The following is a 14,124-nucleotide window of genomic DNA, read 5'->3' as shown; positions in this document are numbered from 1 at the left end:
GCGATATAATCTCGAACGTAAAGCCATGTTGCTGGCCAATCAGAAGCCTGAGACGGCGGGTTTTTAATGGGCGGGTTTTACGCTGTAGCTTTATTCAGTCGAATCTGGCAACCCTGTTCACAAGCCGAAAATCTCCGGCTGTCTGCACGATAACGATAACCGGAGTTTTTAAAAAACTTCACCCTGGCAGGAGTTTTCGAAAATGTTCGGTTTGACCTGATGCTGCGTTTCCGTGTGGATGACCGGCCAAACCGCATGAAAAAAAAGCTGCGGTTTTAAAAAAAATACCCGTGTTCAAAAAATGATTGCAAAAAAAAACTTTCTTGCAACAATAATTTTGTATTTTGTATCAAGCAATTTTTTTTTTTTTTGTTAATGTTAATAAGTACATTTTACATAACATAAAAAAAAAATGATCGCTACAAAAATGAACAACTATCAAGTCTTGCTAATGAACCAACATCTCCAAAATTTTTTTACTGATGACGGCATCAATTCTTTTGTCAAATTAGAAGAGAAAAGAAAGCATTCAATTCACTACAGTGAAGCACGGACCAGTCATCAGTGTTTTTAACCCTTTTTACAAGTGCATTGGAATAGACATGTCATTGTTCTAAAAAAAGAAATATTTATGAACTAGAAATTCTAAAAGCCCATAAGTCGACATTCATACAAGCCATTAAACACCACTGTAGAGTGTGACATGACAAAGAAATTCAAGATTGTACATGGGCACAATGAAAACAGGAGCAAATTCCATTTTTTCCCCAATCCTGTGGCTGAAAATTCACTGTGCTGCACATCTTTAACCTTATGTCCTGTTGAAAAAGGTAATGTTTTTCTTTTTAAGAAGACAAGCAAGAACTGTTCACCTGACTTCTATTATAATGCATCATTTATTGTTTTTGATTCATCTGACGTTTTAACAATTACATTGTCCAAATTATAATGTTCTTAGTCAGGCAACTGTATATAATTAAAAAAATGTGAGTGCTATTGATTGTAGTCATTAAATCACTTAAAGATTTGTGGTATGTACTTGTGATGACTTTTTCAGAGCTTAAAATTGCAATGGCCAAACCTTTTATTTAAAATATTATGCATTTCAGATTCTGAAATTCATATTTACCTTATTTGATGTGATTTCACCAATGTATCTGTGTGACAACAGTGTGAACCAGTAGCACAGCTTTATTTGACTGACGCACCATTGTGCATGTTTATCTGATACAAATACATTCACAAACCACAGAGAAAGGAAAAAAGCTCATCATTGTTCATTTTTTACCTTTACTCAGATGAGTATTGCACAATTCAGTTATTTCACTGAACAAAACAACAGTGTGCTTAGTATTTAGGTAACTTGGCACCTCATCAGTTCCAGAAAATGATTATTACAAAAGGAGGACATACGAAAGGAGTGGTGCATTGCACAGGTTCAGTCCTGATCTCTGGGTACTGGTTGTGTGCAGTGTCTGTGCATGCACTCTTCATGTCTATGTGTTTGTTCTGTCACCTCCAGAAAACATTCCAGTAGGTGAACTGACTACACTAAATTAACCCTAGGTATGAATGTGTGTGCATGGTTCTGTCAAATTATATGGCATCCTATCCAGGGTGTATTCCTGCCTAATGCCTATTGTTCCCTTGTTAGGGTCCGGATCCTCTTTGACCAGAATAAAACTGTTACTGAAGATGGATAGGTTAATTTAGGGGTGTCCAATCTAATCCCAATCTACCCAATCTGGTGTTGCTGATTAGCTGATTTTGGCTTTACTTGGCTTCTGCTTGGTAGGAATGAAAATCTGCACCCATACCGGCATTTTGCAGATATTACTAGACATCCCTAACATACATAAAATTTAAAAAATATCTTCCTGGTCATCTATATGGAAAAACTGTCTGGGTGAAATAAAACATCCAAAAGTGTATTAGTAAACTTCTGACTCTGTCAAAGACACCACACCAGTTACATTCTGATTTTACCTGAGGGCCCTGCTTCAGGATGGCAGTGAGATATAGATCTATATCTATATTGATGCTATAAACAGAAAAAAAAACAGTACAGGACAATTACTTCTGAGCCTCTCACGCACTGTAGCAAAACAATCTAAACAATCTAAGTAAACAAGTAAACAATCTAAACAATCTAAGTAAACAAGTAAACAATCTAAACAAGTTTCAGTATGTCTATATGTGTTTCTGTAATACTGACACAGTAATATTTTAAGTTATAATGAAATAAAACTGCTCGATAAGTTGAAAGAATGCTTGGGGTGTGAGTGATGTAGATAACACTTGGGACATTATTGTCTATAACTCAAGTATCAACAACGGAGATGCCATTTTGTGACCGGTGTACTGCACACATTTTCTCGCTTTAGAAAGTTTTTTTTGTCTTTGGCGTTAAATTGAACATTAGTACTCGTTTGTATAAAGACAAAATAATGAATTTACAATCAGTGTTCAGAACAAAGATCAGCATTAGCGTTTGTAATTTGCGTTAACTTGATCATTGGTACAATTTTCTTATAAAGATAACTAATTTATACTCCGAATAGAGAGCAGCTACAACGTTGACCGTAAGCAGGTCACACATTCGGCTTACCGAATATATACTAACTAAGTGTCGGAAATGTGGGTTCCGTCGTTTTGTCAAAAAAAACACAGTTAGACCAGTGCAGTGAACTTGAAGGTCACAGTTTGGACTGTGTCGAGTTTCCTTGCTGTTCTTCACATCCTCACTTCCCGCTGCAATCCTCCATTTTTTCTGCAGTTGAGTTGAATGTTTCTTAACAGAAAGATGCCTTTATTCTGTTTCAGGGTCATTTCCTGTTGACAGATGGTCCAAGTTTATTTTAGATTACTGTGTTGTCGGGTATCTGAATAGTCTGAGGCAACTCTCTCCCCTAAGACACCATATTTTTTATTTTGTTTTGACGTTGTCGTAAAGGAGCATCTTTAATGGACATACTTTGGATGTATAGATAGATTAGGCAGATGGATGGGTTGATAGATAGAAAGTTAGACATACAGAGGGAAATTATTTAATGACATTGCAGATATAACAAAGTTTGTTTATGTAATTATTTATTTAAATAATAATTTTAAAATATCACAAAGCATACCAATTCACACTTCATATCCTCCCATGGATGCCAATGCCTTTAGACCAATCAGAATTGAGCATTCAAAAGCTCTTTGAAGTAAAGCAAGTGCAAAAAAAAAAAAAAAAAAACCCAAACAAAACAACAAAAAAACACACAAAAAGAAAATCTTGTCAGAAATTGAACTTCAATGGCCCATAATTGTAAAATAAAATTAAATAAATTTTAAATGTTTACAGAAAAAATAAGGCAGAAAAAGACATTTGGATTCAAATGGTGCAAGTATATCACATAAATATTGAAAAAAGTGACGAATGTCAAGTCATTAGTGAAAGCTATTTGTGTTTTTTTTTTTTTTTCCCTTTCCCCATTTAGGGGACTAGTTAGTTAGCAAGTATTTAAAAAATGACCATGGTAAATAGAGTTCCGAGCCCTAAAAATGTGCAGTTTGTCATTGTCAACAAGCTCCATATTTTTGGTTACATAAATCAAACAGTACCCAGTTTTGATACCTCAAAAAGTTTAAGTAGTAAACAATAAATCCAAAAGAACCAAGAAACATTCCCAACAGGCTTAGATAGAGCTTCTTTCGGCTGCTCCCTACGTGTGTGAGGGGTCACCACAGCGGATCATCAACTTGGCACAGGTTTTACACCGGATGCCCTTCCTGACACAACCCTCCCATTTTATCCGGACTTGGGACCAGCACTATATCTAGTGGCTGGGGTCGGGCACTGGCTGGGAATCGAACCCGGGGCTTCCGCATCATAGGTGAGAAACCTACCACTGAACCACCAGCGCCCTCCCAACAGGCTTACATAAGAGAGGTAAAATAGCTTCATTTCATTTCATTGTCTGTACCGCTGATCCAATCATTCAGTGCATTCAGTTTACTAAATTATAGCAACCAGTGTACAAGAATCAGAATAATGCTTGTTTCAATGCTTAAAATACAGAATAAAAAAAACAAAAAAAAACAGCATTATTAGAAAGTTGATTTTTTTTTAGCAATCACAATGGGCAATATTTAGGCACTCCTTACAAAAGCAAGGCACATGGAGGACGCATCCCTTAGTAGTTTAGTGTGAGTGTTCACACTGCAAATTGCAACTAGAAGAATTGCACTTCAAGCAACTTGAATGTTGTAATAAATGTATGAAATAGAATAAATTAACGTGGCAACTTTGATTGCATAGGGGAAGACAGGCAGGGATTCCAGGTACTGGCAATGGATGAGAAAGATTTTCAAGATGGCTGACAGCATTTTCCTTCATCAGCGAAAGCTTTTTGCAGTGATTTGTTCATTTTGCTTTTTCCATGTATAAACATGTTACATTTGAGATGATACTACCCTTCTGATATTCATACTCTAGACAAGAGAGTGCATATGGCATTATACATTACTTGGTACACAACTTTAACTGCTCATGGAGTAGGATGTTAAAAAAAAATAAAATAAATAAAATAAATAAATAAATAAAAAAAAGTACTTGACACCACAGCAAATCCGAAAAAACATGGAAAATAAATTGCAGAGATTTTAAAGTGCATTTTAACTCTCAGTATTGAAGTCGGGGGAAATCGTTTTCCAAAATTAATTGTAAAATAAAAATTTAAAATGTGATTGCACTAATGCACAAAAGAAAAAAGTAACTAGAAATGAGTTCTAAATTCAGAAGTCAAAAATATTGAATGCAATGAATCTGAATTAAAGTATCACATCATGAACTTTCTTCTTGTTCTTGGTCCAGGGAATGTTAGCGAACAAACCTGAACAATAAGAATCAGGAGGAGCTATTAAAACAGTTCCAACACAAAGTACTAACCAGGAAAACAAATAAACAACAAAAAAAAAACAACACTGAACATTCCATACAGCAGCATTAAAAATGGTAAAGAATACAGTCCTGGATAAATCTGTAAAGTAGGCACTAATCAAAGCAAAAACACTGCTCCCTTTAATGGGGGGTTTCCAAAAATGTCTTCTTTGTCCTTTTGTTGAACTGATAGTTTAGTAAGAAAGAAAGAATTATTGTGGAGTAACTTGTGTTTTCTCATACACCATGTGTTCCATGTCACAGTATAGTTGGACAGCTGGAGATTTTGTTTCCTGACTTTATTTCCCTGAGGAAAGTAATAATAACATTTATTATGTACAGTATAAACCAGCTTACATTATGCATTCAGGATGAAACAACAGAGGTAGCTCTTACAGTGGACTGGTTAATGAGGCAAATTCTGAAATTCGAGAATCTGTTTCCTCTACAGGATTCTGTAAGCACAAAAAGAAACAAGAAACAGTTTTAAGAGCAAAGATAGCTGACTCATCTGACTAATACATGTAACCAGAACAAAGCTAATATGACTACAACTTAAGTGGAGAGTAAAGATGGAGTTACATCAGCACAGATCAGTTATAATAAAAAAAGACAATTTTAATTTTACTCCACAGTCACAAATATTTTAGCTTAACATTTAACTTGACTATACTGTGTTAGCTGTCATGTATATTATGATGAATTTAAAATGAAAAAGACCTTTAAAGCATGCTGCAAAACCAGCTAAAGATCACACTTAGACAAAGTCAGTTTCCTTTAAAATGAATTTCACAGATATTAGCTGCAGCAAAAATAAGTTGTATGGAACCTGTAACTTATTTTTATTTGCATCCAATAAAAAAGCTGAACTGTTAAAAACTAATGAAGAACAAAAGTGTCTAAAACATCCAACAAATCCAGGATAGAGCAGCAGTTTTGATGAAAATAAGAACCACAAATACAATTTGCACTCCAGTATTGCAATGATCAAAACTCTTTCATTTAAACAGCTAATATTTTTGTGCACTTACTTTTAAGGTTAGTCTACCTATAAAACAAAACAAGAAGAGTGTGAAATATTAATATAAAACAAGCACTTACAATAGTAATGAATATTTTAGTATGTTGACATGTTAGGTATTTAACCAGATGACATGATTTCCACTTAACATAATGAACTGATGTATTGTTTAAAATAGAAAAAAACTGAACACAACTCACTGTTTGCTCGTTTTTGCTTCAAATAGAAAACCAGTGACAGCAAAAGTAGAGCTGTAACTGTAAGTAAAACTGCTATGAGTCCATATCTCATATTCCCGTTTCTTGGTTTGCACTGAACATCTATAATGGAAGTGCCTTCTTGTTCCTCAATCTCATTTTTGACTGAACAGCTTGAAGAAAAGAAACATAAAAACTTTTATGCAAAGAAAAACGCTCTGAAAGGTATGGAATGCATCATCTAAAGAAAAATATTACAGTTTATATAAAAAAGAAATGACTTACTCAGTCCATTTAGAACAGTTCACACCTTCAGGAGAATAAAATCCTGAGGGACAGGGCTCACAAACTGTATCTGAGGTCTTTGTGCCTGTGAATAAAAACGAAATAAAAATCAAAACCCCTTCCTCCCTAAACACATTACAAATTCACTACAGTGAAAGTCTTGACATTTTTACGCCTGTATGTTTAATGCTTTTTACCAGTGCACTGGCATTTGGAAATCAATGTTTTTTAATTGGCATAAGCAAATTCATTATTTTATGGCTACAAGTCTAATATAAAATGTCAGGACACTGTTGGCTTTCAGTGTGAGATGTTTTACACTGTGTTTCACTGTATTAGCTGTATTTCACATCATTTTAGTGTTTGAGGCATCTCAGAGCAGAAATGGGTTTGATATCACCTGATATCAGCCCTGAATGTCTACTTTCATGAGCCATTATCCACCACTGTAAAGAGTAACATGACAAAGAAATTCAATGCTAAATATGGGCACAACAAAACAGATCAATAGTTCATTATTTGGCCTCTGGAAGAATGCAGTGATCCTCAATTCTGTCGCTGAAATCTCTATTTACTGCCCATCTTCAGCTATATAATAGAATTGTTAAAGATGCAATGTTTTTTTCGGGGGGAAAAATTAAACATGTAATGATATACTATTTTAGGGGAAGAAGAAAATAATTTATGTCCTAGTGAAACTAATAACAGAATGTTGACAGAAAGAGTTTTTTCTTTTTAATGCAAAAATGCAAGAATCTTTCACCTAACTACCTTTATAATAAGATCATTTTGTTTTACCAATATGTATAAAATACAGAATGTGACTAACTTTTAGGAGATTTAAAATGCTTGGCCGAACCTCTTATTTCAGATACATTTTCCAATTTTCCATTACTTGCTCAAGCACAACTCCGTAATCATGTAATGTTAAAAGGGACTTTAGTTTCAAAGCAGTGACTAAGTGGCACCTTTTTCAATGTGACAGTGATCAGAGAAAGGACTGATGCTTTAGTACCCACCTGGAGTTTTTATCTGTTCCCCTGGTTGGCATTTACTATGTTTCATTGCAAGCAAACAATCTCTTTTGTCATCTGAATAACGCAAGCAATAATATCCATCCAACACCCCACACACTGTATCCTTTATTGTTGTACAGTCTTGTGAAATATAAAGTCCTAGAAGGAGAACATGAGATTAGAAAATCCTCAGCTTTAAATGACTGAAACAAGAATTATGAGAAACTGATGAGAGGACAGATGTGTGTAAGAATTCACCACAAAAAGTCTTCATAAAATCATCTGCATAAGATCTTATTTAAAGAGTTGCTAGCAAGAGTAAAAATATCAACAAAAACATTGTTTTACTTTACATTATCTGAACATCACTGTATCATGGGTGAAAATCCCAGCTAAATCACTGAAAATAAAGAGAAAGGTGTATCCCTGCCATACATCCAGTGTTTCCAGGATTGGATCTGGAATTTTAAACCTGTTAATAACTTTTTTTTCATTTCATGGTCTGTACGCTTATCCGATCTATCCTTGGGTCACGGGGAGCCTGTGCCTATCTCAGGCGTCATCGGGCATCAAGGCAGGATACAACCTGGATGGAGTGCCAACCCATCGCAGGGCATGCACACACACTCATTCACTCACGCAATCACACACTACGGTTAATTTAGAGACTCCAATCAGCCTAGAAGCATGTCTTTGAACTGTGGGAGGAAAACGGAGCACCCGGAGGAAACCCACCAAGCACGGGGAGAACATGCAAACTCCACACACACAGTAAGCGGGAGCGAGACTCGACTACCGGACACTGGAGATGTGATCCAAACGTGCTAACCACTAAGCCACTGTGCCACCTCCTGTTAATAACTTTATACCTCTTATTTTGGTATACTTCTTTTACTTAATGACATGATTCTATTACAAAAGTATCACCATGTCATACCTTCTGCACACAGAGGACAGCATTCTCCAGCTGCTGATGGATAGTGACTTTGTGGGCATTTAGCTCCATGTGACAGGGCAGCACACACACCTGTTTGGAGAAAATGTTTTTTTTTAAAGTATGCATATATTTTATAAGCTACTCAAAGTTAGAATAAGGTTGCAGAGCATTTGGGTGACATAATAGGGCTCGCAGAAAAAACGGAAAAATACAGCGTACACAGAACAAAACCAAACACTCGGAACAGTGACACATGAACCGGGATGCTGGAGAATTCTGCTTCCCTTCCCCAACTGCACGCATAGCCAGCAGCCAATCACAATCGATTAAATGAATGGGGCATTCTGATTAGCCAGACTCGTTCCTCCAGACATGCTGTATTTAGATTTTCAGCATCCCCGCACCGCGCTTTCCTAAACAACGCTACACTGTACAGTATTTTATATATTATTAACATTTTACTTTATTTTAATTAAGGTTTATATTTTGTAATTAATAATTATATTTTTATTAATAAATTATCTTATTTCAACATTAAAAAAAATTCACTATAAGGTTTGCGGATACCGCGATATACTGGGAAAATCCGCCAAAAAATGTTCCAAATAAAAATCCGCGATATACTGGGACCACGATATATGAACCGTGATATAGCGGGGGATTACTATATTATACCATACTATACTATAGTGGGTCCTTCTGAAGTGACCTGAGATGGTTTTATTACTTAGAACTTTGAGTTGTCTATTTTGTAATAGATTAAAGTGTGTCCTGGAGCAATTATATTGGCAGATATGGTGACTTTAAAGGGAAATAGAAAAGAAACTCCACAGTAAAATTGTATGATCTTTATTGAGAGCATAGAGTATGCAGAAGTGACCTGAGATGGTTTTTATCAACTAACAATAGGAAGGATCTATTTAATAATGGATTTTTTTAAAATGACAGTATAACTTATTTGGCTCATTCCATTTTATATTTTATATGAACCCCATTTTTAAAATGTAATGGATTAAACGTTAAGCCTCCATTCTCATCAATGCTATGGACTGTTTTTTTTATTTGTTTTGTCGCTCATTTCTTAAAAGTATAGTTTATATTAATTTATTCTTCTGTGGTGTAGGAGCTCGCACACGCTCACGTTTCTCTTTCATCGCTATTACCGCTAAGTATCTAAAAGCTGCACCCCTACAATATATGTGCGGCTAGCAGTGTTGTATAAAGTACCCAAGAGGCACACTTGAGTAAAAGTACAGGTATTTTGTTAGAAAATGACTCAAGTAAAAGTTAAAGTCAACCATTATAATTCTACTTGAGTAAAAGTTTAAAGTATCTGAAATAAACTGTACTTAAGTATCAAAAGTAGTATGTAATCAGTAATTAGCAATGTCACATGGGTCTACAATAATCTTATCACCCATACTTAATTTTTCAATACAGGAATTTTTTGAGCGATGTTTTTCCAGACTAAAAAAATAAGCAGAATTTTGTTCACCTTCTTCAATCCATTTACTTCTAGACCCAATAAAACCACCCTCTGCTTTACATCTATAAAATATCATCTAATTTATTTTGAAGCTGACTATATTCACAATTGTCAGAGTCAGATAAATTTTCTTGCCTAGAAAGTAAAAAAAAGCTTAAAAAGAGTATCATCCTCATCTGCCCTTCTACTCTTAGCTAAATTGGTACCAAACTGTCTGCAAAATTTTCCAAATTCATATTTACATAATTCCCAATTAGGGCCAAATAAGTTTTCAGATTTTGCTTCAATCCAATATGTATTAATATGTTTGGTAATCATTTCCTTCACTTTTGAAAACTGAATGCGTGAATTATTTAATTTCCATAAACATGCCTTTTGGAGAGAATGTGATGGAAAAGATATAGAAATATAAATTGCCCTATGATCAGTAAAAGGAGTATTAATAATGTGAACCAAACACCTAGTTAATAACCAGTAATCAATTCTGGACTGCCGAGAACAATCTTTATTACTCCAAGTATACTGACGAGTCTGAGGAAAATGTTCCCACCAAATATCAACAAGGCAGAATTTGTCCAGGAACACTCTTAATTTTGAATTAGCTGAGGCGATATTCCTTGGAGGCCGTCTATCAATTGTGTTATCCATAGTGACATTAAAATCCCATTTAAAAAAAATTTAAATAAAAATCAAAAGACAAATTGTAACCATATACACTATATTGCCAAAAGTATTCGCTCACCTGCCTTGACTCGCATATGAACTTAAGTGACATCCCATTCCTAATCCATAGGGTTCAATATGACGTCGGTCCACCCTTTGCAGCTATAACAGCTTCAACTCTTCTGGGAAGGCTGTCCACAAGGTTTAGGAGTGTGTTTATGGGAATTTTTGACCATTCTTCCAGAAGCGCATTTGTGAGGTCACACACTGATGTTGGACAAGAAGGCCTGGCTCTCAGTCTCCGCTCTAATTCAACCCAAAGGTGTTCTATCGGGTTGAGGTCAGGACTCTGTGCAGGCCAGTCAAGTTCATCCACACCAGACTCTGTCATCCATGTCTTTATGGACCTTGCTTTGTGCACTGGTGCACAGTCATGTTGGAAGAGGAAGGGGCCAGCTCCAAACTGTTCCCACAAAGTTGGGAGCATGGAATTGTCCAAAATGTCTTGGTATGCTGAAGCATTCAAAGTTCCTTTCACTGGAACTAAGGGGCCAAGCGCAGCTCCTGAAAAACAACCCCACACCATAATCCCCCCTCCACCAAACTTTACACTTGGCACAATGCAGTCAGACAAGTACCGTTCTCCTGGCAACCGCCAAACCCAGACTCGTCCATCAGATTGCCAGATGGAGAAGCGTGATTCGTCACTCCAGAGAACGTGTCTCCACTGCTCTAGAGTCCAGTGGCGGCGTGCTTTACACCACTGCATCCGACGCTTTGCATTGCACTTGGTGATGTATGGCTTGGATGCAGCTGCTCGGCCATGGAAACCCATTCCATGAAGCTCTCTGCACACTGTTCTTGAGCTAATCTGAAGGCCACATGAAGTTTGGAGGTCTGTAGCGATTGACTCTGCAGAAAGTTGGTGACCTCTTCGCACTATGCGCCTCAGCATCCGCTGACCCCGCTCCGTCAGTTTACGTGGCCTACCACTTCGTGGCTGAGTTGCTGTCGTTCCCAAACACTTCCACGTTCTTATAATACAGCTGACAGTTGACTGTGGAATATTTAGGAGCGAGGAAATTTCACGACTGGATTTGTTGCACAGGTGGCATCCTATCACAGTTCCACGCTGGAATTCACTGAGCTCCTGAGAGCGACCCATTCTTTCACAAATGTTTGTAAAAACAGTCTGCATGCCTAGGTGCTTGATTTTATACACCTGTGGCCATGGAAGTGATTGGAACACCTGATTCTGATTATTTGGATGGGTGAGCGGATACTTTTGGCAATATAGTGTATGTTGATGATAATAAATTTAATTTGGTTTAGTTTTATGATTAATAAACAAAAATGACCCAGAGAATCAAAGTCTTTAGCTAATACATTCCCATAAAAAATATAGGAAGATACCAACACCAAGAGAAGAGTGATAAAAAACAAAAATCTGTCTTGTGTTCCTTTACAAACAAAAATAAAGCTTTCCTTTTCACATTATTTCTAAGCCCCCTGGCATTAACAGAAATTAAAGACAAAGACAGCGCAAACAAAAACTAAATAAAACAACTAAAGAACACAGATAACTACACTCAAAGATGAGAAAACCCACTATTAAATCTATTAGTGTAAACTGAAACTCACAACATAGCTCTGCCAGAGATATGCAAATAATAGGTGCATAAGGCTGCCTCCACAAGTAACATTATAGTTATTATTATTATTACTATATGCATCAAAAACCACCATTATGATTAATAGTAGAGGTAGGAGTGTGGTGTTATTATTATCACCATCATCATCAAACAATTGATATTGAATATTCAGCAACTAAAAAACGATCTTTAGCATAAGAAGAACTGCACAACACAACTAACAGCAGTCTATTAAACAGAGTAGCTCCACCCCAAACATAAATTGTAAACCAAGAAGGTATATTATTAACACTATGTTTTACCGTCTTGGCAGAATGAGAGTCAGAGGCATTTCAGGTAGCGGAGCAAGCCTTGCTTCTGCTTCCTCGAATCTCAACTCTAAAAATTTCTTGGCATAGCTGTGCATGACCCTACGAATTTATTTGTTCGAATCCATATTCAAACACTTGGGACCAAACTACATGAAGTTAACAAGTTATTATATTATATTATACATATTAATATATATACATATTAATATATATACACACATATACATATATATATATATACACATATATACACACACACACATATATATATATATATTATAATATAAGCTTTCAAAGGTGCACAAAGCTTACCTATATGCCAAAATATAAGTTAAAAAAAAAAGATTTTGATTAATCTAGGCCTGGACATTTAGATGGCAACCACGAGCACCAACAATGCCTAAGTAGAATATTTCTGGCAGAGCTCCAAAGTAACTCAGACGCCATCTTGGCCGCTCTCTCTGCTAGTTTGTTATTCCAAAAATCACAAGTAGACTTTTATGGGGATTAGGGGGATTCCTGTATGTTTGGCTATTGTAGTGTCGTGTCCTGTTATTATGCTAAAGATTATTTTAATGAACTGGACAAGTGCATCATTATACAATCATTAGCATCATAGCATAGCGTTACCGTTGCTCAAACAGTGCACTAGCAGCACTAAGCTCATGTGTTCAGTTTCACCATGATTAAATGTATACCTTTAAAGTAGCTTTAAAGTAATGTAATTCACTTTGTGTTTACTAGATAGAATATTTCGAGGTGGTGTCTTATCTCTGTATTAACCCAGACTCAAACAAATGATGCTAATAAAGAACGGTTACAACGCGGATTAAAGCTTCACTTACCGAATATGTACAAACGTGTCAGAAACGTAGATACCATTATTTTGCCAGAACACAGAGATGGACCGGTACAGTGACCGGTGTGGTTACAGTCCGGACAGCTGTTCTTTCCATCCTCCCTTCGCGCTGCAGTCCTCCATTTCCTTCTCTACTTAAATTGATTATTTAAAAGTAAAACACGGTAAGTATCATCGTTGTAAAGGAATATAATTCGCGCGAATCATATAATTGAGTACAAAATGTAAAAAAAAAAAAAAAAAAAACACAGAACAGAACACAAAATATTAGTGATGTAACTTCTTTATGCTTCGAAGCTTGTGTCGTTCACGAACGATTCGTTCATTTTTAACGAATCTTTCCCATGAGTCGAGAACATCGAGTCGTCTCGGGAAGTGAATCGTTCATTTTGTGTTAACTACGCATGCGCAACATCGCATAAGCTCAGTAAACATTCGTTCACCTTTCGAGTCATCGGGTGCGATTCATTCGTTCATCACGTGACAGCCCCGTATGCTAAGGCAATGCAGTCTGAGCCGGAAACAGAAAAGATTAGTTTACATAACAAGTCTTTGGATCCACGTTGTTGGAAAAAAAAAAAAAAAAAAAAAAAATTATTCAGTAGCTTCTAGGTCATGTGACCCTGTGACCCCAAACTAGTACCAAAATAATCTAATTGGACACCCTCAGAAGGTACACCTCTTGTTATCCCAAGAAATGTCTTAATTTGTTTTTATTTTTTTTTAAAAAACATTTCTTCAATAGCTTCTAGGTCATGTGACCCTGTGACCCC

At 36.1% G+C, this 14,124-nt stretch overlaps 1 protein-coding gene across 2 annotated transcripts; it reads right to left on the bottom strand.

The window, feature by feature from the left end:
• Positions 1-3,207: 3,207 nt before the first annotated feature.
• Positions 3,208-13,731, bottom strand: LOC131353022 (tumor necrosis factor receptor superfamily member 5-like). Of its 2 annotated transcripts, XM_058389693.1 has the most exons (8): positions 13,338-13,729; positions 8,381-8,470; positions 7,447-7,602; positions 6,428-6,512; positions 6,146-6,315; positions 5,956-5,972; positions 5,321-5,379; positions 3,208-5,231 (listed from the first exon to the last, which is right to left on the bottom strand). In XM_058389693.1, exons 1-8 carry the CDS (start codon positions 13,372-13,374, stop codon positions 5,183-5,185), a joined length of 663 nt encoding a protein of 220 aa, XP_058245676.1. In that variant the 5' UTR covers positions 13,375-13,729; the 3' UTR covers positions 3,208-5,182. The 2 variants fall into 2 exon arrangements, with proteins under 2 accessions (XP_058245676.1, XP_058245677.1); XM_058389694.1 differs by lacking the exon at positions 8,381-8,470 and having other exon boundaries at positions 13,338-13,731.
• Between the last annotated feature and the right edge of the window lie 393 nt (positions 13,732-14,124).

This window comes from Hemibagrus wyckioides, linkage group LG05 (assembly GCF_019097595.1).
Source record: "Hemibagrus wyckioides isolate EC202008001 linkage group LG05, SWU_Hwy_1.0, whole genome shotgun sequence".
In the NCBI taxonomy this organism is placed as follows: Eukaryota; Metazoa; Chordata; class Actinopteri; order Siluriformes; family Bagridae; genus Hemibagrus; species Hemibagrus wyckioides.
This window is presented reverse-complemented; position numbering and strand designations above follow the sequence as displayed.

Coding starts and splice junctions, on each gene's coding strand:
- LOC131353022 (XM_058389693.1), bottom strand. CDS start 13,374: ATGGTATCTACGTTTCTGACACGTTTGTACATATTCG. Junction 8,471..13,337: donor GACACGTTTGTACATATTCG/GTAAGTGAAGCT, acceptor TTCTCCAAACAG/GTGTGTGTGCTGCCCTGTCA. Junction 7,603..8,380: donor CTGTCCTCTGTGTGCAGAAG/GTATGACATGGT, acceptor TTCTCCTTCTAG/GACTTTATATTTCACAAGAC.